We start from the raw sequence: 25,969 nt of genomic DNA, 5'->3' as shown, positions 1-25,969 counted from the left end.
GAGAACCAAGGCAGGGGCCATTGTGGCCAGCAGCTATGGGAGCAAGTCCAGGAGCCCAGACCTGGGTAATCTGAGTTCAGTTTGAAAACCAGATCTGGCAGATGCCTGCCATGTGACTCAGAGTGTGCCTAAGAGTCCAGGAGAAATTCAGGCACAGAGAGTGTTTTGCCCAGGGCAATAGAGGGTGTTAAGACCTGAAAGATCCTGGGTCTCTTCCCTATCTGAGTCTGGTGGCTTGCATGACCAGCTGTGGTGGGCTGGAAATGCAAATGGGTAGGTGGAAATGACTGTGCACTTGGGGACTGAGCCCAGCTGCTGGGAAAGACAGGATTTGTAGGTGGCAGAGGGGGCAAAGGAGTGGCTCTTCCATCACAGGAGTGCAACAAAGGGGAGACTCCTGGGCGCAGTCTCCCAGTGTGTTATTACTGTGACTTAATACTGGTCACTCAGAACAACTTTGGGACTCAGAAGTTTGGATACAATAAAACAAAGGAAAATATACTGCTGGCAGCTGCTGGAACTGATTCACCACAGGCAAAGTGGGGAGGGGGACTAAAAAACTTATTTCAGGTAACATGGGGGGTATCTCAGTATGGAGAAATCAGAGAGTGTTTTGCCCAGTGTGGATATGCAGATGCCAGACGATGGAGGTGCACTGATTTAAAATATTCAGACCAAGTGCCATCAAAAAAAGCACCTAAGGGTTTATCTAGACCTAAACTCTGCCTTCAGGATCTCCACCTATAGGAACTGCTCTCACAGAACACTACAGGGACCCCACGCTGAGAGTGGAGCAGACAACACTCTCCAACCTGCTCTACCTCATACTGCCAAGAAGGGAAGCAGAGAATTTTTGAACTCCAACTAGCAACTTGATGAGCAACCCAAAAAGGAAAGACTTGATAGCCTGTGGCTACTACTCTTGTGGGCCATATATACCTCAAGAAAAAAGGAAAAGAAGGATATTTGGGAACAGACAACAAACATCAGTGACAATTTTTGACCACCACAATGGAAATAATTTCTCAATTTTTCATCAAGAAACTCTGTCTCTCTCTCTTCTTTCTCTCTCTCTTTCTTTTTGGTTATTTATTCTTTCACTCTTCCTTTAATTTTTCACTTCTACTTTCTCTCTTCCTTCATAATCATCACATCCTATATCTCTTCTGCATTCTCCGTGTTCACCTTTTGAGATAGCAAACCCTTTTGCAATTACTGTTTTTACTGTTGGCAATTGCTTATCATACCATTTCTGCTTATTGTGCCAATTAACATTGTAGGTGCAATAATAGGAACTAAGTATTTAATCTAATGTTGTATATTGTTTGCATTGGTGGTTGTTATTATTTGTCTCCCCCTTAACTGTGAGATACTAGAAAACTTCAGGGACACTACAATTTCACAGGGTAAAAACTCTGCTGCCTCATATTCACACTGATAAAATGGGTAGACACATAGAAAATATCCCACATACTTCAGTAATGGAATCCCACATACTTCAGTAATGGAATCCATTGACACAACAGTAGAGGAAATGTCAGAGAAGGAATTTAGAATGTTCATAATTAAACTGATCTGTGAGGTAAAAGACAATGTGAAGAGTGAAATCAGAAAGAAAATACAGGAAGTAAAAGATCACTTCAATAAAGAGAGATTCTGAAAAAGAATCAAATGGAAATCCTTGAAATGAAGTAATCAATGAATCAAATTAAAAATTCAATGGAAAGCATCACCAACAGACTAGATCACTTGGAAGACAGAGTTTCAGGCACCAAAGACGAAATATTTAATCTTGAAAGTAAAGTTGACCATGGAGAAAAGAAGTTAAAGGACCATGAACAGAATTTTCAAGAATATTGGATATCAAGAGAAGGCCAAATTTAGGATTCATCAGGATAGATGAAGGCCCTTAAATACAAACTGTTGTGGCTCAGCGGTAGAGCGCTCGCCTCATACATGCAAGGCCCTGGGTTCGATCCTCAGCACCACATTAAAAATAAATAAATAAATAAAATAAAGTTAAAAAAAATACAAACTCAAGGAATGCACAATTGTTTCAATAAAATAATTTCAGAAAATTTCCCAAACCTTACTAGTGAAATGGAAAATCAAATACAGGAGGCAAACAGGATTCCAAATACACAAAATTATAATAGCCATATCAAGATACATTATTATAAAATTACCTAACATACAAAATAAGGATAGAATTTTAAAGGCTGATAGAGAAAAATGACAACTCACATTTACAGGTAAATCAATCCATATTTCAGATGATATCTCAACCCAGATCCTTAAAGTTAGGAAGTCCTAGACTAGTATTTACCAATCTCTGAAAGAAAATGGATGCCAACCAAGAATACTACACAAAGCAAAATTAAGCTTCAGAATTGAAGATGAAATAAAAACCTATGATAAATAAAAGTTACAAGAATTCACAACTAGAAGTCTACACTACAAAACACACTTAATAAAATATTTCATAAAGAAGAAAGAAAAAAACATAAAAATATAAACCAGTAGAAGGAAGAACTACAATAGAAGAATAGTAAATCAAAGGAAAAACAAATATAAATTAAAATCTAGAAATAAATCAAAATGACAGGGAATAAAAATCAACTCTCAATAATAACAATGAATGTAAATCATCAATCAAAAGACATTAAGCAGCCTGGTGCAATGGTGCATGCCTATAATCCCAGCAGCTTGAGAAGCTGAGGCAGGAAGACTGCAAGTTAAAGCCAGCCTCAGCAAAAGTGAGGTGCTAAGCAAATCAGTGAGACCCTGACTCTAAATAAACTACAAAATAGGGCTGGGGATCTGATTCAGTGGTTCAGTGCCCGAGTTCAATTCTCAGTACCCCGCCGGGATAAAAAAAAAAAAAAAGATGTAGGCAGATCAGATTAAAAAACAAGACTCAACAATATGCTGTCTCCTAGAGACTCACCTCATAGACAAAGACATACACAGACTAAAGGTGAAAGGATTGTGAATCTTGTAAAAAACCAGGGATTTCTATTCCCATATTGAATAAAGTGGACTTCAAGCCAAAGTTAATCAGAAGAGACTAAGAAGGTCATTTCATGCTGCTTAAGGAAATTATACAGTAACAAGAAATAATAATCATAAATATTTATGCTCCAAACAATGGAGCATCTACATATATCAAACAAAACCTCAATATCAAAACTCAAATAGACCACAACACAAAAAGGTGACTTTAATACACCTCTCTTATCACTGGATAGATTTTCCGAACAAAAACAAGATGAAGATACTACAGAATTAAAAAATACAATGAATAGTTTAGACTTAACAGACATATATAGAATATTTCATCTACCAATGACTGAATATACTTTCTTTTCAGCAGCACATGGATCATTTTCTAAAATAGACCATATCTTAGGCCACAAAGCAACTCTTAATAAAGAAAATAGAGATAATACATTGCATTCTATCAGATCATAATGGAATAAAATTAGAAATCATTAAGATAAAAGTTAAAAGCTACTCTAACACTTGGAAACGAAATAATATAGTATTGAATGATGAATGGATAGCAGTAGAAATCAAGGGTGAAGTAAAAAAGTACTTAGAGATAAATGAGAATAGTGATACAACACATCAAAATCGCTGGGACACTTTGAAAGCAGTTCTAAGAGGAAAGTTCACAGCATCAAGTTCATTCATTAAAGAATAGAAAGACACCAAATAAATAATCTATCATTTTATCTCAAGGCCCTAAAAAAAGAACAAATCAACACCAAAATCATCAGGAAACAGGAAATAATTAAAGTCACATCCAAAAATCAATGAATTGAAATAGAAAATTCTAAAAAATCAACAAAACAAAAAGTTGGTTCTTTGAAAAAATAAACAAAATGAATAGACCCTTAACCAAGCTAATTAAAAGAAGGAGGGAAAAAAACTTAAGTTATCAAAATACGTGATGAAAAAGGAAATATCACCACAGACTTACTGAAATATGGACCATAATCGAAAACTATTTTGAAAATTTATACTCTAATAAATTAGAAAATCTTGAAGACATTCAAAAATTTCTAGAGATATATGGCCTACCCAAGTTGAAACAGGAGGATATAGAAAATTTAAACAGATCAATTTCAAGTAGTGAAATTGAATGCACCACCAAAAGCCTACCAACAAAGAAAAGCCCAGGATCAGATGGATTCTCAGCTGAGTCCTGCCAGACCTTCAAAGAAGAACTAACACCAATCCTCCTCAAATTATCCCATGAAATAGAAAAGAGACACTGTCTCTAAATAAAATACAAAATAGGGCTGATGATAGTGCCCCTGAGTTCAAGCCTCAGAACCCTACCTCCCAAAATATGAACAGTCAACAAATATATGAAAAAATGCTCATAATCTCTAACAATTAGAGAAATGCAAATTAAAACTACAAAGATTTTTACCTCACACCAATTAGAATGGCAATTATCAAGAATACAAACAAAAATAAGTGTTGGTGAGGTCGTGGGAAAAAGGGTACATTCAGACATTAATTGGTACAACTACTCTGGAAAGCAGTAAGGAGATTCCTCAAAAAACTAGGAATGGAATCACCATTTGACCCAGTTATCTCACTCCTTGGTATATATTCAAAGGAGTTAAAAATCAGCATACTATGGTAACACAGGTACATTGGTGTTTATAGCGGCACAATTCACAATAGCTAAGCTACAGAACCAATCTAAATTCCCATCAACAGATCAATAAATAAAGAAAATGTGGGATATATATATATATATATATATATATATATATATATGCCATAAAGAATAATTACTTTAGGACATTTTGACAGTAAATGGATCTGGAGCCTATCATGGAAAGTGAAATAATAATAAGCCAATCCCAAAAAAACAAAGGTCAAATGTTTTCTCTGATATGTGGATGTTAACACAAATTGTAGTGGGGGAGAAAGAACAATAGTTCAGTGGATTAGGCAAAAGGTTATGAAGGGAAGGGTGGAGGATAGAAATAGCAAAGACAGTGGAATGAATCTGATATAACTTTCCTATGTACTTATATACCACAGTGAATCTCAACATCCACAAGACTGAGATCCTAATTAGAATAAGATATATTTTATGTTTGTATAAATATATGAAAATAGATTTTACTGTCATGTGTAACTAAAAAGAAGAACAATAAACCCTCCTCAAAGTCAACAGCAGGGAGGTTTGTCCAGTAGAAAGAAGGGAATATGGAGAGAGAGAAGAGGAGGGAAGAGGAAAGTACTGGGGACTGAATTAGAGCAAATTGTATTCCATGCTTTTTTATATTTCATGCTTGTGTATACATACTACATTTCTTATGTCAAAATGAATCCTAATATTATACATAACTAAAAAGAACCAATAAGGGGAAAATGTTAAAATGGGGGAAAAAAAGATGCTTAGCAGCACCTTTGTACTATTGTTCTAAAGGTTAGGTATATGAAATACATTTTCAATTTAATAATATTTTAAACTTTTGATGGGCTTGGCATATAACCCTATTGTAATTAGATAGCATCTATATAATGTCCAGGGTTTTCCGCTGTACTTAGTGAAAGGAAAAAAAAATTACATCTGCAACATCCTTCTGGAATCAGAACAGCCACTCCTATGCTTTGAAACATAACTTCAGACAAAAATGTGTGGCAAAGACGTAGAGTGAAGTTGCCAGTGCCTTTCAAATCAAGGTATCAGGAAGGCAATCAAAACAAGCAAGGCATAGGCAGTAACTGCCTTTACAAATGCAATATCTGTGAGCACTTTTAAATATTAAGAATTACTAAAAAAAATCATAATGCTTTTTGGAAACCTTCTGTGAACATTCCTTAAATTATGAATCAATATAGAACTTCTGGGAGAAGGCAACAGCCTACATGATGTAGAGATATGGAAACATTATAATTTATCCAATGATCACATCCGAGTAAAAGGAATCCAACTTTCAATACCATTCATGTTTCAAAGCCATCACCACTGTGAAAAAAGAAAATTAAAAAAATGACGTCCTGCCCTACTTAGCTCTGCCTGCTCTTCCTGAGCTCCATCTTTCTAACCTTGGGAAAATGCTGTTCACAGGAGGCAGCCTTCCGTAAATAAAAAAAAAAAAAAAGTACACACACACACACACACACACACACACACGGTCAAGAAAAAAGCCCCATAAACAATCTAGAGAAGCAAGATCAGTAGCTCATAATAAAAATGACAAAAGTGATCTGATTGGGTATAAAATTTCAAGAGGACTGGGATATAAAGAACTGGAGAGATGAGTGATGTGTTGCTTTGTGCTGTAAACAGCTCTCTTTGGGTTGACAAAGTTGGTAGGTTATTGCACTTCAGCAAGTAAATGTAGAAAACTGCAAGGCTACATTTATTGATTGCAGGTCCATTCCAGCTAAACTCTAAAGAACCCAATAAGAGAGAAATGAAATGCTCCTGAAATTAATTAACAGTCCTTTTAGTGGTGGGGTCCCAAATCTTGGAGAGTGTCTGATAGTTAAAATGCGTTTTTCCTATCTTTCTCCCCATCATTCCTTCCTTCTTTTCAGTAGGTATAGGGTAGAAGGTTGTGGCAGAGTGTCACAATGAAGGGAATTGTTTTTCTACTAGTTACAGATGGGTCCTTGCCCTGGAAACATGCCCAGAAACATGAAAAGCTGTGCTTGGAAGTTATCCAATTATTTGCTTTCCCTTTAGCAGTTTCTAGCTCCATGGGTAACTGGGCAAAGTTAAAAAAAAAAAAAAAAAAAAAAAAAAAAGACAATCCAAGTCAAATTCCTTATTTCTGCTACGTAGGTTAGAATGAATACAACCCTAGGCAAAAGAATAAAAAATAAATTTGGGAGTGGGGGTGGGATGGACAACTTCGGGATTCCTATTGCCCAAGCTACATCTCACTCTCTTCTCTTTTTTTACTACCTTTCTCCCAAAACTACAAGTCTTGTGGCTCCCAAACCTTTGGTGAAGATATGAATCCCCGAGTTTCTTATGCACACCAAGCACCCAAAGAATAAAGAATAGATGTCTGTTTCTCTAACACGTAACATGCATTCATATAGACTATTTTCTCGATTTTAATTTACCTTTACATTTTGCTTACCAAATTGAGGCAGGGCGTGAAATTTTCAAATATTAAAGAAATATGTCTTGCAATAGAAAGAGCAAGTTCCTGGAAATTCTGCTTCTAGAAAGAACAATCATCAAATTGGTTTCCTATTTTTCAAATTTACTGAGAAATTATCGGGTTATACAACATTAAATCAATTTCGGAATTATTACATACACAGTAGATTTCTTTAAAAAAATTTTTTTTGCAGTTGTATATGGACAGAATGTCCTTATTTTATTTGTTTATTTTTACGTGGTACTGAGGATCGAACCCAGTGCCTCACGCACATCAGGCAAGCGCCCTGCCGCTAAGCCCCAGCCCCAGCTCCACGGTAGATTGCTCATTGTTTTTCAATAGGCACTAAAAATACAAACGCTAAATTATAAGATCCATACTTAGAAAGGCTGGAAATTTCATCTCTTGCCTAAAAATTTTTGCAGCTGCTGCGAGACAAAGTTTGTCCTTGCCTGCAACGTAGAAACGCATAGCTACAGCTCTTGGAAGGAGGGTTTCTGGGTGCAGGTGCTCTGAGGAGGCGGGAGTGAGCGACAGACACCTCCTCCCACACAGCCTCCACGTCTTAGTAAACAAGGAGACTCAAGCTCGCAGGCTGAAAACGTAGAAGGAGCCTGAGGGAGGGGCCAGGGCGCGGGGCGGGTGTGGGGGTATCTGGGAGTTCCTATTGGTCCACTCCCTGTCTATAAGGGAGTTGACAGTCTCCGCCCCCGATCCCGGGCCTCACCTCTCCGCGCCACGCTCCTCCCTTGCGGGAGGACGCACTTCCAGATCAGTGAAAGCGCATGCGCGAGCGGCCCCACGCCGAGATCGCGCCAGCCCGCCCGCGGGGTTGCGCATTCGCGCATTCTCGAAGTCTGGGCTAGCTGGGAGGCGGTGGAGGTCACCGCGGGGAGGCGGGGCGGGGGCAGCATGGCAGCTTCCTTGCGGCTCCGAGGAGCCACCTCCGGCCTCCGGTACTGGAGCCACAGGCAGCGGCCGGCAGCAGCCAGCCTTGCAGCGGGTAAGGACCTCGCGCCTCTTCCCCAGGTTCTTGTCTGGCCGCCGGCTACAGGCGACCAGAGGGCTGAAGAGGTCTTTTCACCCAAGGTTGCTGCGGTTGGGTTGGGGTTTAAAAAACAAAAATTTAACTTGTTCCAAAGGCCTGGCCTCCACTGCGGCCACCCCTCCTGCCTGTAGTTCTGTCTCTTCTGCCGCAGTCCCCTCACCCGGCTCCAGATGTGCGGGGTTCAGAACTTAGGAAGGGGTGGGCAAGGACTTGGGGTGAAGGGAGGAGTATTTGGGCCCAGGACCTGCTTCTTTGGAGTTTGGGCTCCGAGGACATTTGGAGGCCCAAGCAGTAGGGGCGACCCCGCATTCACCCCGACGACCCCTGCCCATCCTGACGTCCCAGGTTGCACAGTCAGTGAAAACACTCGGGCCCACAACAGTTTGTGTTTAACCACCTTAATTGGGAGAGATGGATGAATAACATCCCAGCATTCCAGCAAAGTTTGTCACCCTTGACTAGCGGGGTGGATTTACCTCTTTTCTGTAACTGCTGCGTGGAAGAGTCACTTCTGACAAATTATTAACCCAAACACTTTGAACGTCCTCAAAATTGTAGTTTCAAAACGTCCAGCCAAATTGAACCTTTCCAGAATCCTTCCCCCATACAGTTAGAAGTTTTGAACACTAACCAGGGACTTAAGAAGAGGCAGTTTTGAGAGCTACATGAAGATCCACAGGAAACTAATTCAGTCCTTCATTTTTCCCCTGAGGAACCTGAGACCCTTTTTGGATAAATAAATTAGGATCTCCCCAGCAGGATCTAAAAAGTAGTCCTTGATTCTTCTTAGTACCTGCATTTTCCAGGACACCAGGGCTCCTCTTATATTGAAAAAATGTTGATTTGTGGGGATACTGCCCTTGTGTTTCTGTAAAATTGAGTTTTAACGATGCACTGTTTAGTATGATCATATTCAGGATTAACAAAGCCTTACTAATGGGGTTGGGGTTGTAGCTCAGCAGTAGAGCACTTATCTAGCATGCACTAGACCTTGTTTGGACCTCAATAGCCCCCCATCTCCTGCCCTCCAAGAGAGGAAACTCACAAGTCTTTCATATTTCATTAGATGAGTAAGATGTATTTGCTGTTTAGTGATTTTTACAAGATGTTCTAATGGTATTTGAAAGAACTCTTAAGAGTTGTGAAGGTTCTTACAATTCCTGGTAGAAGAATCTGAGGCCTAAGACTATAATACTTGCTTTTATAAATTGGAAGGACCTACCTCACAATGCTGGTTAGACTACTTTGGCATATGATCTTTAGGTTTTTTGGCACAAAGTTGTTGTAAGAATATAGATTTATGAAAAACTTTAACATAGTTCTTTTGTGATGAAATGTTTAAAACGGATCAGCAATTGTTTTTTATTCTGTGGAATTGTTTTAAACACTCATGTTGATTTTAGTTTACTACAAAACAGTTAACTCTTTTGAGGTTCAAATCTTAAAGGATAGAAAAAAACTTCACATGTAGATTTGGAGTTTAGGGACATTACTAAAAAGAACCATGATTAAATAGTAACATTATTTAGGGCTGGGGCTATAGCTCAGTGGTAGACCTCTTGTGTTGCATGTGTGAGGCACTGGGTTTGATCCTCAGCACCACATATAAACCAATAAATAAAGATATTGTGCCCCATCTACAACTAAAAAAATACTTTAAAAAATAGTAACATTATTTAGTATTCTGAATTTTGTAGGCTATTTACCTTCATAGTATGTTACATGTTTATAACATATGGATGGCAATGTTCTAAGGATCCATATAATTTATTATTAAAAAAACATAAAAGTTATCAGTTAATACCACACCTTAATTTTGAAATTTAGATGATTTTTGTTGGCATTTTAGACTACCAAGAAATGGATAACTTTGGATCATGTTACATTTGAGAGATCAAAATCTGTAAACTTGCATCTTTAAATTTAGAAACTAATGTTGCCAAATTTTCTAGCTAGTTTACCAGTTAATCAATGAATATCACCTTTTTATTATGTTGTCTGATTTTTTTTTTTCACTCCAGCTTTATATATCTGCAGTCTGACTTTGCTATTTCCACATACTACTGTCAGGACTTACTTAAAGGAAGTTGTATTCTTTAGGTTTGAAAATTTTTAGGGTAATCATAATGCCATTATATTCCTTTGGATTTCTGCCCTTTTGGGAGCAAATTCTTCTTTATTTGCCAAACACTCCTTCTCTTGCTTAATTTTCGCTAAATGTTGTCTTTTCCCATATATGGTTCATTTCCTAAATGCATCTATATGTTCTTTATTCTCTCTTGTTTCTTTCTTCTAACCCACTGGGCAGGCAAAAAGGGGCATTTGGCATAGGACTTGTCCCATAGTGCTACTTCATGATTATTGTTAATAAAAGGAACTAATATTTATTGACTATTGTGTGCTAAATGTTGCTTAATGTTTTACATACATTATCTCAAGTAACCTTTATAATCATTTTCTCATGTAGGTGCTCTTGTTGATCGACAGTAGACAATCTTGTTGATTTTAAATATTATCACCATCAATAAACAACTTCTCTTTTGATATCAGCTCAGCTTGTTATATTACCACCCTTTCTCTAACTTTTGTCATAAGCCAAGATGAAATAAAGATAACTGAGTCTATCATTGAAAGCATCATCTTCATTGGTGTTCATGTTGGCTCATCAACATGGGCCTTATTGTTCTTGATGGCCTCAACCTCAGCAACATCAGCATTCTACTTCAGTTCTTCTAGGACTTATCACAGAATTTGGCAGAATTTTTCTTGGTAGGATTACACAAGAACTAGTCATCTGATTGATTTAACTCTATGATTCTCATTCTGTTAACCAACCAGCATCACTATTACACTTTGTCTTTGACTCCTCCTTGTCACCCTCTAATACATGGACATACTTTCTCGTCTTATTTCATTAAGTACCTTTCTAGATTTATATCCAACCTCAAACTTATTTATAATTAGCAGTTTCACTGATGCCTTTGATAGTATCCTAATATTTTTATCAGTCTTCTGCTTTAGTTCTGGGTAATATCCATTGCCTTTGGTTTGTGCCTTCCCTCTGGCTGCCACCTCGGTAGTGATATGGAGAGTCACAGAAGTTTGCTGATTAAATGCAATGCTTTGTCTTGTTCATTTATTGTTACATTTTCAGATTTCCCACAGCTTTGACTTAGGGCTGGCAGCCCCTGAACCAGATATTTGGCAGAAATGGCATTACCATGTACTGGTTTAGGCAGTTTGGAACCTGACCCTGAACTTGGGAGTCAACCTGCAATATGTAATGGTTGCTGCAATGGTTTACCTTTGCTGGATCCACTTTGTCACCTTAGTTTCTCTGTAATTGTGATAGGACTGGCTTTTATCCCCATAAACACTTTGATGAAACCTTTCTGGTTAGTAGTTATTTATTCACATACTGCTTATTCAGCACTCATTGTGTGCCAGTTCATTTTCTTGGGAAAGTAGTTATAAAAGTTATGTATATGTGATAAAAACTCAAAAGGATATAAAAAGTAAGAATCTTTTCTTCAAATCTGATCCATTACTCTAACTCTCCAGGTGTAACTGCCAATTATTATATATCTATATAGAAAACCAGAAAAATAAGAACACTACATATTATTTATAAAGTTTTGCATCTTGCCTCCCCCCCCCCCACTCAATAACTTGTCTTGGAGATTTTCCCTATGCTTTTAGATAGATATATCATATTCTTTTAAATATTGGTATAATTTACATTGCATTTAATATAAATTATCAAGTATCCTTTTAATGCATATTATGAATTAAGTGGCCTATTTGCAGTTATTTAATTATTTGTGGGTTTTCTATTATAACAAACAGTTCTACAATAAACTATATATTTGTTATTCAGAATTTAGTGTATAATAACCAGTTTTTATAAATAGTTTATAAAACTTTTAAATAAAGTTTTATAAATAAAGTTGTATCAGAACACAGGCACACCCAATTATATTTGTATTGCCTATAGCTGCTTTCAAACTAGAATGGATGAGTGGTACAGTTGTGACACAAGCCTTATGGCTTGCAAAGCTAAAAATAATTTACTATTTGACTCTTTCCTTCTTATGAATGTCTTTTATAGTTTTTTTCCAAATCAGGATTTACTCAGGTTTCATACATCACATTTGATTGATATATTACTTTCTTTATATTACTTAAAATTGAGAACTCTAATGTTTGTTTTTATAATGTTCTAAGTGGATGATGTTGATGTTTTAAAAACAGCTATTTGCAATGTAGTTGATGTACAATAAACCACATCTATTTAAACTCTACAATTTGGTAAGTTTGATGTCTAGGTACCTGAGAAACCATCATCACAGTCGAGATAGTGAATGCATCTGGTACCACTGCCTTAAATTTCCTTGTGCATCTTTGTATATATAAATAAGAATATTTGTGTATTTTTACTGGTTTCAGATTTCTAGCTTGACAGTTTTTTCCCCCTCAATATTTTAAAGATGTTGCTCCAGTTGTATATTTCTGATAAGAAATCTGCTTCCATTCTTTCCCTCTGGCTGCTTTTAGCATTTTGATTCTGATGTGTCTTGGCATAGTTTTCTTATTTGTTGTATTGGGATTCATTAAGCTTCTTGGAGGCATGGAGTTTATAGTTTTTAACAAATTTGGAAGAGTTTTGGCCAGTGGGTCTTCCCATAATGCCATTAGTTCTTCCCATAGTTTTCTTTCTTCACTTTTCTATTTTGAGGACTCCCATTGCATATGCATTTGGCTGGTTAAACTGTCTCAGCTCATTAATGCTCTTCTCATTTTTAGAATTATTTTTTTCTCTGTTTTGCTTTGGGTAGTTTCTTTTGCTATGCCAGTGAAGTTATTGATCTTTTCTTCCACAGTATCTATTCTGCTGCTAATCTTCCAGTGTAATTTTCATCTTACACATTGTAGATTTCATCTCAATTAATTTACATTTGGATTTTTAAAACTATCTTCCATATCTCTACTTTTGAAATGTTTGGACCACAGTTATAATAATTTTTAATTCTAACGTCTGTGTCATTTTCAGGGTTGGTTTTATCTTTTTGACTTCTAAGTGTACTTATTCCCTGAACTTCAAAGAAGTTCAACCTTTGGGCTTCAGCCTCTTTGTTCTTGTTTGCTGACTCTCACAATTTCAACTCTAATTTTGAAATAGATGGTCAACAGATCTCTCCCTCTCTTTGTCTCTGTCTGTCTCTCTCTTTTCTCATCCTTACTATGGGAACTTTTCTTGTCCTGTCCCTGCAGCCTTGGTTATAATGTTTCTAAGTTTGCTGGACATCTTTGACCTCACGGACAGCTCATAGTTACCCTATTTAAAACTAAGCCAACTCTCCTTTTCTATTTCTCTACTTAGGGTATTGATACTACTATTCTTTTAGTGTCATTTTTGGTCTTTGCCTTGTTTCACCCCTTAATCCAATTTGTTACTTTTTTTTTAGGTCTGTCTTTGAATAATTTTTCCTATTTGTCTTTCCCCATAGTTACTACCTGTTGATTGTCTTTTATGGACAGAATGTTTGTATATCTTCAAGATTCATAGATTGGAATTCATACCTTTAAGATGATGGATTTGAAGGGTGGGACCTTTGGGAGGGAATTATGTCATAAAATTAGAGCTTATATAATCAGAGACATGAGCTCATGTCCTTTCTTTTTCTGCCTTGTGAGAATACAAAGAGAGAATGGCCATTTGCAAACCAAGACACTTGTTCTGGTATCTTTCTTCTTTCTTTTTTTTAAAGAGGGAGAGAGAGAGAGAATTTTTAATATTTATTTTTTAGTTTTCGGCAGACACAACATCTTTATTTGTATGTGGTGCTGAGGATTGAACCCGGGCCGCACGCATGCCAGGTGAGCGCCCTACCGCTTGATCCACATCCCCAGCCCTATGGCATCTTTCTTACCTTCATTTTGGACTTTCCTTCAGAACTATTGTTTAAGCCACAACAGGCTGAATATTTGTTGTAGCAGCCTGAACTAAGATCTAGAGGATTGCTATTACTTTTATATTGGTCTTCTTGAATTCAGACTCTTTCCTTCAGTTCATCTATTGTATAATGCTGCCTCATTTCTCTTTCTAAAGCATAAGTGTGATCATATCATTTCTTTATCCCACCCTTCAATAACTATCTGTTGCCTCCAAAATGCAGTCACATTGTTTAGCATGCTTTAGTCTTCCATATTATGGTCACATTATTTCTTCTAATTTAAATCTGCTGTTTCATTTCTTTGGGAATGCCATAGGAAGAATGGAGGACAGTGTCATACAACTGAAGAATCTAGTCATACTGACCTCATTTGAATATTGATGTTATAACTTAATAAATTTACTGAAAGATGATAGTGTATAATGACAATGTTATCTATAAAGTTTTCAGTGTCTGGCATGTAGTAAATTTGCAATAAACATTAATGATTTTTGTTATCATTCACTTCTGGCTTTCCTAGTTCCTTGCATATGCTCATGTTCTTTTTCTCTGACATTTACTTCCTTTCTGTTTTCCCTATTTGAAATATTACCTATTCTAGAATACCCAGGTCAAATGCTTCCTTCTTCAAGTTTCCCAGATCTTGAATTTTCCTTCTCTTTTAGTAGTATTTTTAAACAATATTTTATCCCAACTGTCTTATATTAGTATTAGATTGCATAGTGTACATCATCTTGGATTTTAAGACTGTTGAAGGCAAGAACTGTGTTTCATTAGTGTCTTCCATGTCATCTGGCGTGGGACATGTGCATAGTTGCTTAATATTTGTTGAGTATGGGAATGATTTACGATTTGTACTTGTCATAGTGACATAGTCTGAATTCAAGACATAGTTGCCTGCTAAATTAATGGCCTTTAAAATATAGTCTTCTTAGTTTCTAATGTTTTTAGATTTTTTTTTTTTTTTTAGTTGTCAATGGACTTTATTTATATGTGGTGCTGAGAATTGAACCCAGTGCCTCACACTTGCCAAGGCAAGCGCTGTACCACTGAGCCACATCCCCAGCCCTAGATTTTTAAATTATACCTTTCCAGGGGCTGGGGTTGTGGCTCATTGGTACTGTGCTCAGTATGCATGAGGCACTGGTTTGATCCTCAATACCACATAAATATAAAATGAAAATATTGTGTCCACCTAAAATTGAAAAATAAATATTAAAAAATGTAAAAATTATCAAATAGAATAGAATTTTTTTTTTAATTATACCTTTCCAACCTTAACACGATAGTCTGGAACAATAGGACTAAATTTTCTCTCAGGCCATTTTTGTCAGTGTGCTTATGAGCATCAGAATCCTTTTACAAGCCAAGTGCAGTGGTCTACACCTGCAATCCCAGCGATTCTGGAGGCTTAGGTAGGAGGATCATGAGTTCAAAGCCAGCCTCAGCAACTTAGTGAGGAACTGAGCAACCTACTGAGACCCTGTCTCTAAATAAAAATATAAAAAAGGGCTTAGGATGGCTCAGTGGTTAAGCACCCCTGGGTTCATTCCCTGGTACAAAATAATAATAGTAATCCTCTTATAATGTATACCTCTCATTCTGTTTAATTTCAAAATAAAATTTATTTTTAGATAAGTGTCATTTCTTTGTCATTGAACCCCTGTGGCCAGAAAATCAGGCAGAGGGATCCTGTTTTTACTCAGCATGTAAACTTAGCACTAGTAATGGTGATCTTGCTTGATCTTACTTGACACTCATATTTAATAAAAGTGGTAGAGACAATAATCAAATTAAAATGATTTAAATATGCTTCTAACCCAATAAGGCCCCTATTTCTTAAGCATTAGAGCTTCAAATAATTTACTTTTAGAAAAATGTCATATTCAGATTAAGTTCAAGGAAGAGCAGGAATCAATAATTTGAGAGGATCTGTAACATGAGAGGGTGTCTGATTAGTTGTTGTACTAAACAATTTTGAAACTGGAGTCTTTCAAAGAAAAAAATGAAAAGAAAACTGGCAAATGAAAGGGCAAGTGGAGTTATTTCTCTTTCTTCCTTCCTTTGATGGAGCTTTTTCAGGGCAAGGACCCCACCTTGCTTTGTCTGCTCCAGAGCTCCTCAGTACTTCATATGCAATGAATATTTGTTGAGTGGTGTTGGTTGAGTGGAGTTCTAAAAACTGAGACATTGTATCTAATGTTATTTTTGTGGTAGGGTAAAACTTTTTTTTACTCTAAAACTTTACTTTGAATAATGTGCCCCCAATGTAATTTTATGAGAAACAAAAACCAGTCTTGAATATAGTTAAAGAGCCCCCCTTCCCTCCCTTTGTCTTCCCTTGCCACCCTCCTTCCCTCCCTTCATTTTCTTGCCACCTCTGAAAATCCCTCTTTTCTGAAGGTGCAAAGTTGTTGAGCCCAGGTCCTGATATTGTTACCTTTGCCATTTAAAGCCCATGGAAGCATTTACCTCACCTCCTTTCTCCTCCCTTCCCCTAGGACCACTTTTGTAAAGTAGTAACTTTGGTTGAAATATATTCTCCTAGATTTAACATTATATTAAGATTTTTTTCTTTTTAAATTTTAGTTATTGAACATACGGTCTTGGCTTGTTAAGCATATGTTTTACCACTAAGCTATACTTCCAACCTAAGATCTGTCCTAGATGTAAGCCTTACCCATATCATTACCGGAGATAATATAGATATAAGGAACTAAAATGCTTTACATTGTGGGTAACTGACAAGAGGAGATTTACAAATGATAACATTTTTAAATTTATTGTTCAAAATGGCAAAAAGATGTTATAGAGGTAGAAAATAGAAAAGATTGCTTAAACTTTATGAATGTTTCATGGAGAACTAAATAATTACAAGTAAAATTTGCTTGCACATTGTTGATACCTTTAAATGGGGTTAGGTCATTATTTTTAAACTACTCTTTTAGAAGTCTCTTTTATAGTAAACATAAATGGCAACTGACTTATAAATACTGAAAGAATGTTTACAATGAAAAATGTTATCTGCCCCTATTGAAAGTAATATATTGAAATCAGTGTGTTCTAGGTCAATGGCTTCTAAGACTCCAGTTGGATTCATTGGACTGGGCAACATGGGGAATCCAATGGCAAAAAACCTCATGAAACATGGTTATCCGCTCATTATTTATGATGTATTCCCTGATGCATGCAAAGAGTTTCAAGAGGCAGGTGAACAGGTAAGGTCTTTTTTGCATATTGCTTTAGATTTTGATAATTAAAAATGAATGTATGCCAGGTACAGTGGCTCACACCTGTAATCCAGCAACTTGCAAGGTGGAGGCAGGAGTATTGCATGTTCAAGACCAGCCTCAGTAACTGTCTCAAAATAAAAAGTAAAAAAAGAACTGGGGATGTAGCTCAGTGGTAAAGCACCCCTGGGTTTAATCCCAAGTATTAAAATAAAACCACAAACCAAAAACCAGAATGTACATTCAAATAAGTGACATCTTCTTGGAAGTATATCCAATGAAGTTGTAAACCTAATTCATTGTTAACTTTATTTCATTAGCTATTTAACATTTTTTCAGGATCCAGATATACAAGAAAGGAGCACTTCCATTAGCTACTTGGGGGAAGAGGGTCTATCTGTCCTTTAACAGGTGACCTGGAACATTTCCCAAATTTGGTCAGAGGATCTTGTTTTGCCCTACTAGTTTCCCGAAGTAGTAACTTTACTGATTATGCTGTTGAAGCAGTTCATTTAATGGAAATAGCCTTCCAAGTTAGTGAAAGACAGGCAAGATTGTCTTAGAGATACAAAACTTTCTTGAGTCCTGGATCAGATAGTTACATGCTGTCTTAATGGTGGCAAGTTACTTACCTCTGATGGTTTCCTCATTTGTAAAATGTGCATGATGAAAACCTATGTCATTAGACTGTGAAACTCCAATGAGAGAATATATATGAATATATTTTGTAAACACTTTATGATAGCACTCTGTGAATATCTTTTAGCTATTGGCTATAAACCTGGAGATGACCTAAAAACACTGTGTGTTATAGTGAAGAGTTGAGTTATAAAAGATCTCTAGAGTATTGTTTTAGGAGGCTACCATTTGTGTTTCAAGAATTTGGAGATTGGAGTTTATCATGTTGAATGATAGCATCTGCTGGTTAAGTCTTGTATATTGTTTGGATTTATTGAACTTTATTAGTAACTCAGATGACAAGAGACCATGTGTTAGTATCTGAATTTAGAGTTTTGATTTTTTTATATATGGGGCAAGTTGTAGAGTGGTAATGGAAGGTAGAATTTGATCCCAGAACTAGGAAAAATCTATAAACCTCCTGAGAACTATAGAAAAAGATGAGAGAAAAATAAAATTTAGCTGGGTGCAGTGGTGCACACCTGTAATCCCAAGGGCTTGGGCGGCTGAGGCAGGAGGATCGTGAGTTCAAAGTCATTTTCATCAACCTAGTGAGACTCTGTCTCTAAATAAAATATAAAAAAGGGCTAGGGATGTGGCTCAGTGGTCAAGTATCCCTGGTTCAATGCCTGTTACCAAAAATAAATAAATAAAAACAAAATTTAACAGTCAACTTCTGGATGATAGACTTGAAAGTAAATACTGTGAAATGCAATGCCCAGATAAAGGACAGATTTAGGTAACTTAGAGGCCATTTGCATAACTGGACATCCTGTATATTCTTCCTCCCATGGTTGTAAACTGTCTGGAAATGGCAGCAGTCTTTTATGAGAATGTCACTGTGATCTTGGAACTTGTCAGTAACGTTGAAGCTTACTTACGCCCATGTAGTCTGTGATAACCGACCCTGTCCTCCTAGTGCAATAGGCTTGTAGATGACCTGAAGTAACTTAGAAACTTAGTAACCTTGTTTGAAAGATTTGATCAATAATTTTGCTAGAAAATCTGGAAAAGTGGCCTTTTGCCATCTTCAGATATGGTAAACATTTTAAGCTGTTATTCAGTCTGAGATGAATCAATTAGCAGTTATTTTGAAGAGAGAGATTTTATTTTTAGAAATAATACATCTGTGGTGTTGTCATTTTATAATGGTTTATATATTTGTAAGAGTAGCAGTGCTACTCAGTCTCTAAACTGAGGAAATATCTTCAGTTAAATTCAGAATTTAACTAAAGGGAAAGATACCTGGACTGGCAAAGCAGAAGCTCATGGCCTTTTAAGTTATTATTATTGCTGTTACTTTTCCTTTTATGCCTATAGCCTTTAGACCTTACCTATGGAATAACTAAAATGATTGTCACTACTTTGTGAATCTTTTCTGCTTCTTCCTAGATTCCAGATATTTCTGATGCTCTGCCTGAATTATCTCATATTCCGAAGTTACCCCCTTATCTCCATTTCCCAACAAAAATTCTTGTTCTTTGTTAATTTTAGGTAGGTATGAGGCAAGCCTACTTTAAGAATAAGGCTTATCCGTGAGTACAGGAGATATTTACATATAAAAAGGGAAAGGAAAAACTCTAATATTTAGTGAGCACCTCTTGTGTGTCAGGTCTTTTTCCAACTATTTTTATCTTTGTAACATTTTATCTTATCTCATTTTATCATTTTATTATCAGGAAACTCATTTGTGGGGAAATTAAATAATATCCCAAGGTATACAGTGGGTGAATAGCAAGAGCCAGGATCTAAACAAAGATTTGTCTTTGACTTTAGAGCTTTGGCTCTTAATTACATGGTGCATAGTCACTAAATAGTGAAATTAATGTATCAGATATTTTGGAGCATCTTCCTTGATTCTGAAATAAAGCAGCTTGTTATCTATTTATAAACTAGGTTTCTGAAAAATAAAGTGCCTAGTTTCTTTTTGAATATGTAGTCTCAGGTCACTGATCATATATCCCCTGTCCCATTCTCTCTTTAATGTGTGGTTCTATACTCTTGAAGTTTGTTGGAATTAATTAATAATTATCCATTATAATGGGTTGTTTAGTGGGTATACAGAGGTTAAGTATATCTTAATAGAAGACACAGGAGTAATTATTCATGATCTTGGATTTGGCAAAGAATTTTTAGATCTGACAGCAAGAATATGAGCAATAAAATTAAAAACATAAATTGGACTACATCAAAGTAAAAACTTGTGCTCTAAAGAACACCATCAAGCAAGTGAAAAGGCAATCCACAGAATCTGATAAATATTTATATCTGATATGGGACTTATATCTTGAATATATAAAGAAGTTGTTTTAGTTGCCTTTTTCATTGCTATGAACAAAAGACCTGAAAAGAACAACTTAGAGGAGGAAAAGTTTATCTTGGCTTATGGTTTTAGAGATTCAGTTTATGGTTGATTCAATTCATAGCTCTGGAGCCAAGGAGAGGCAGAACATCAAGGTGAAAGGGCACGATGGAGGAAAGCAGCTCAGGACATGGCAACCAGGAAGGAGAGAGAGCTCTGCTTACCAAGGATAATATATAAACTCTAAAAGCACACCCCCAATAACCTATTTCCTCTAGCTGCACCCTACATACCCATAGTTACTGCCCCGTTAATCCACTCTCAGTTGTGGCTAGCAAGCTTTTATAATCCAATCATTTCACCCCTGAAAATTTTTGCATTGTCTCTCACACATGAGCTTTTGGGGGACTCTTCAAATGGTTTAGATAAACCGTAACAGAAGTCTTATAACCCAAACATAAAAGGCAGGTAATTAAATGGGCAAAAGATCTGAAGAAGTGTTTCTTCAAGGAAGTTATACAAATGGCTAGTAAAGACACAAAAAGATTCTCAATATCATTAGTCATCAGAGAAGTGCAGTCAAAACCACGAGGTATGCATACTAGGATGGCTAGAATAAAAACATTAGAGAACAGCAAGTTTTGGTGAGGATGTGAAGAAATTAGAACCCTCATAAAATGTAAAATGGTATAGCTACTTAGTAGGAGTTCCTCAGAAAACTAAGTAAATTAGAGTTATGATATGACCTAGCAATTCTACTCATAGGTATATGCACAAGAGAAGTGAAAACTTGTATCCACACAGAAACTTCTGTAAAAAAGCATTACTCATAACAGCCAAAAGATAGCAGCAACCCAAATGTACAGCAATAGATGAATGGTTAAACAAAATGTATTATGTCTATATGATGGAATATTATTCAATAATTAAAAGGAATGAAGTACTCATATTTGCTACGATATAGAACTCTGAAAACATGCTAAATCAAAGAAGCCAGTTTCAAGGACCAGATTCTGTACAAGTCCATTCATATAGAAGTCTAGAATAAGAAAATCTATAGAGATAGAAAGTACCCTGTTGCTTAGTGCTGGGGATGAGGTGGAGGTGGACACAGAGGAGTGATAGCTAATGGATATAGAGTTTCTTCTTGAAAATGTTCTGAAATTGACTGTGATGATGGTAGCACATACCTGTGACTATACCAAAAGGCTTCAAATTATACATTTTAAATGGACAAACTGGATGGTATGTGAATTATGGCTCAATAAAGTCACTTAAAAACTGAGGTCTTGAGGTATAGCTCATTGGTAGAGTATGTGTTTAGTCTGTGTAAGGACCTGGGTCAATCCCCAGCATGACCTTAAAAAAAAAAAATCCAAGTCCTAACTCCTGGTACCTATGAATGTGACTTTTTGGGAAACAGGGTATTTGAAGATAAAAATTAAGGATCTTGAGATGAGATCATCCTGGATTTAGGGTGGGCTCTAAAACCAGTCACAAGTGTCCTTCCAATAGACAGGAAAGAAGACAAAAACACCCAGAGACGAATGCCATGTGAAGATGGAAGTGGACTTTAGAGTTATGCTACTGCAAGCTGAGCTATTCCATGAGCCACCTGAAGCTGGAAGAGGCAAAGAAGATCCCTCCCCTAGAGACTTTGGAGGTAGTGAGGACCTGCTGACACCTTGATTTCAGACTTTGGTCTTCTGAGCTGTGAGAGAGTAAATTTCTGTTTCAAGCCACCATGCTTATAGTAATTTGTTGTGGCAGCCAAGGGAAACTGATATAGCAAATGTTGGGAATCTATAGAATGCCTGGGTTTGGGATTTTTCTTCACCACTTAGAATCTGTGTAAATGGGAAAGTTTTTTAAAATTACCTCTAGCTCTGTTTTCCCATTTGTGAAATAAGGATAATAATCATACCTTTTTCATGGAGATATTATGAGGATTAAATGAGTCAATATGTGCAAAGAACTTAAAATCGTGTTTGTTACATAGTCAACCAGTGTTAGCCAGAAATTAGCTTCTGTAATCCTTAGATGCATAGGACGGGATGATGTGTACCTGTAATCCTGGCAATTTGGGAGGCTGAGGCAGGAGGATTGTGAGTTCAAAGCCAGCCTTAGCAACTTAGTGAGGCCCAAGCAACTTAGAGACCCTCTCTCTAAATAAAATATTTAAAAAGGGCTGAGGATCTGACTCAGTGGTTAAGTGCTTCTGGGTTCAATCCTTGGTACCAAAATAAATAAATAAATAAATAAAATAAAATAACAAAAACAAAAGACCTTAGATGCATTTCAACTGTACACATCTGTTATTCCTCTTCTGATGCTCTCCATTCAGATGGCATGTCAGAGTCTCTTGACTTCTTTCTTTCTTTTTTTTTTTTAGTATAGTTGTACACAGTACCTTTATTTTATTTATTTATTTTTATGTGGTGCTGAGGCTTGAACCCAGTGCCTTGCACATGCTAGGCGAGCGCTCTACCACTGAGCCACAACCCCAGCCCCTCTCCTCATTTCTTAATGAAGAAAAGTTAACTTTCTATTGCTCTGATTATAAAGTTCCTATAGATTACTGTAGCAAAACAGATGACAGGGCTGGGAATATTGCTCAGCTTTAGAGTTCTTGTCTAATATGAACAAGGTCCTGGGTTTAGTTTCCAGAACTGAAAAACAAACAAACAAAATCCCAGGTGATAACCTTCATTAAGTCATTAACTTAACAGATATTTCTTGAGTACTTTCTGTGTGCTAGGCACTGGAACTGTAGCCCAGAATGATTCATAGTCCTTGCCTTTGGGGATCAATAGTTGGTCTTAGATTATTGAAACACACAAATATGTGATTCCAAATTGTATAGGTAAAAAGAAAAAAGTAAAATGTCATATATATATATATTTTTAATGTGCATTATCTTAGGTGAGAAAGCAGATAGGGGGCGTTCTCTTAAAGACCTGACATTTAGTCAGACAGCAGAATACATAGAATTTATCCAAGATAAGAATGGGATTGAAGGAGCAATTTCTTCAAAAAGAGGAGTTTTAGTCTCCATTTGTGAGATATTTTACTTTAGGTCAACGGATATCACTTGAGTACCTGCCATTTGTCTAACAGATCACCTAGTGCAGTAGTGAATAAAACAGGTTGAGTTGAAAGTGACAAGGTGTTGGATATGTCTCAGGAGGCAAGCCAAATTAATATTACAAGGAAATTTCTATTAAAATTGTAATTGATTTGACTATAATATGCTAATAAAGCAGTTTTTAAGGAGGAAAAAAACTATTAAGAGTCATTTCTCATGGAAAACTATACAAATAATAGATTATAGATTTAATGACCAGGTTTTTCTTTTTCTTATTCCTTGTGATATGTAAGTGGGAGTAAGGAAAGAAGATGGATTCTGGATAACTGTTCCTTTGAAATTAGTGAATGAAGACTTGCCTTTACTTCTTGTGTGCCCCTCTGACCTCTGCACCCAGTACACAGTGGGAAGTATTGTGTGTGGTTCACACTGAGCCCAGAAGCCTGGAAGATGGAATTCTCTTGACCTACATTTCATCTTCCTCCCATCTCTGGTTGTCTTAAGGGTCTGTACTCGAGTATTGATTGTATCAGTAGTGGAGGGTAGGAGAATAAAATGTGTTTGAATGAAGTGAGAAAGAGAGTGAAGAAGTTTTGGGCCTGAGAGGAAGTATCCGGTTCTTTTTTTATTATTTCATAATAAAATGAAAATAAAATTTATTTATTGATAAATGATTTATGTTGGCAACTAAGAAAATATTTTGAACGGTGGCAGTATCATTTGAACGAGTGTGATTTTCTAGTAACACCCCTTTAATAAGTAATAGTAATTCAAATGATCAATAATTCAAATGAATAAGTTCAGATATATTAATATGCTAATATTATTTTGTGGCTATGTTTAATTTTTCAAATTGTTGGATAAAAGTAAAAAATGAACTTCGTTCTACACTATAAGGCAACGACAAGACTTGGAATGAGAAATGTATGTGAAAACCACGAAACTTCTTGCTGTTTTGTAAAACAGTGCCCTGAAGGGATTAAAGGTTAAAGAATTCTGGGTGAATTTTAGTTGATTCAGACATTTTAATGCTAGATATTCACCTTGCCCCACCCTTCCACCAATGTTACAATATTAAGTGAAGCTGATCAGGTGAAAGCCAGAGTAATCAAAGTATCTCCCCCATCTTCCAAATTGCAAAACCTTGCCAAGTTGATTTCTGATGTTCACTGTGCTTTCAGTGAGAGATTAGCAGGGATGAAAAAGTTGTAAAATATTTAACTCAAGGAATCTAACTCAAAGAGCAATCAGCTAGTTTTCAAGATCCTCATAAAAAGTACCATATGGGTCTGGGAGTGTAATTCAGTGGTAGAGACCTTGCCGAGTATGTGTGAGGCCTTGGGTTGCATCCCTCCCCCTGCCAAAAAAAAAAAAAAAAAAAAAAAAAATCATGGGTTAATAAGGAAATAAAAATTTTGACATGTTCAGTATTTTACATGACTAATTAGCTTATTTATGTCTCCAAATGTTAACCTAATGAGGCATTTATAATTTATCAAATTTGTTATTTGTGGACATTTCCATTAAAAATTTGGACTTTCCTGATTTAGTATCCTGTTATTATATCCTTATTTCTGTTGGAAATTTAGATTTGACCTACAATGCATCATCACAACTTTTAGCACCTTTGATAACAATGTAACTAATGATAACCATTAGGCTTGTATATATTAGAAATAAAAAAAATCAATACATAGTCAATGTAGTGTTTTAAAAACCTAAGATTGCCTGGACCCAACTCCCAGTTCTGCTATGTGCTATCTGTGTGGCTTCAAGTAGACTATTCACCTCTCTTTTGCTTAAATTTCTTTATCTTATAAAATAGAGATAATAACAATAACTCCCTCTTAGTCCTAGAGGAGCTGGCACATGAAGAGTGCTATTACTGCCACTGCTACTCTTCCTGTGGTGCTGGTTGTTGTATCTATACCATGTTTCTCAACACACTTTTATACCACTGTCTTGGCTTACAAACCACTGTCTTGGCTGAATCACTAAGTCCAAAGTATTTTGGAAGAAAATTGTAGACATATTTTTAAATGAAAGAACAATGATAAAAATTAAAATTAAACTATATGATCATTTGACAGCATCCCTTTTTATGGATCTATTCTGCACTGTCCCTTCTCTCCTACTTTTATAATAAGAAGATGCTCGTCTCTTTTTGGAACTTAAGGCTTAGCATGAAGGGCATGCAACTTGTGCTTCATTTTCATTGTCTAGGATTTTCCATGGAGATGCTGATATGTGCCAAAAGTCCCAACGTATGCATCTTTTTCGTATGAGTTTTCTGGTTGAACGAGGCTTAATTAGATCCTCTTTTGTTTTCCCTTTAAAAAGTTGGAAACCATTTTGTTGTTCCTGGATCAGAAGGCTGAACATGTTTGGTTAAGTAAATCTCTTGGGCTCTAATCTGGCATCCACTCACATCTTGTTAAATAAGAACTTTAAAAGCCTCTTGCTGAGTGGGCTCCATCATTGTTGACCAGGTGTTTCAAGATACAGGCACAAAACGTTTTTGTCA

General features: G+C 36.3%; 1 protein-coding gene across 1 annotated transcript in view; it reads left to right on the top strand.

The window, feature by feature from the left end:
• Window positions 1-8,007: 8,007 nt before the first annotated feature.
• Hibadh (3-hydroxyisobutyrate dehydrogenase) overlaps window positions 8,008-25,969 on the top strand; it is a 102,760-nt gene continuing 84,798 nt past the window's right edge. The window contains exons 1-2 of the mRNA XM_076835800.2: window positions 8,008-8,151; window positions 17,208-17,368. Of these exons, the coding sequence (XP_076691915.1) occupies window positions 8,061-8,151; window positions 17,208-17,368 (252 nt within the window). The 5' untranslated portion in view covers window positions 8,008-8,060. The remainder of the gene's footprint in view (window positions 8,152-17,207; window positions 17,369-25,969) is intronic.

This window comes from Callospermophilus lateralis, chromosome 1 (genome assembly GCF_048772815.1).
Source record: "Callospermophilus lateralis isolate mCalLat2 chromosome 1, mCalLat2.hap1, whole genome shotgun sequence".
NCBI classification, from domain to species: Eukaryota; Metazoa; Chordata; class Mammalia; order Rodentia; family Sciuridae; genus Callospermophilus; species Callospermophilus lateralis.
Note: the sequence above shows the minus strand (reverse complement) of the source record. Positions and strands in the feature narration are given on the sequence as shown.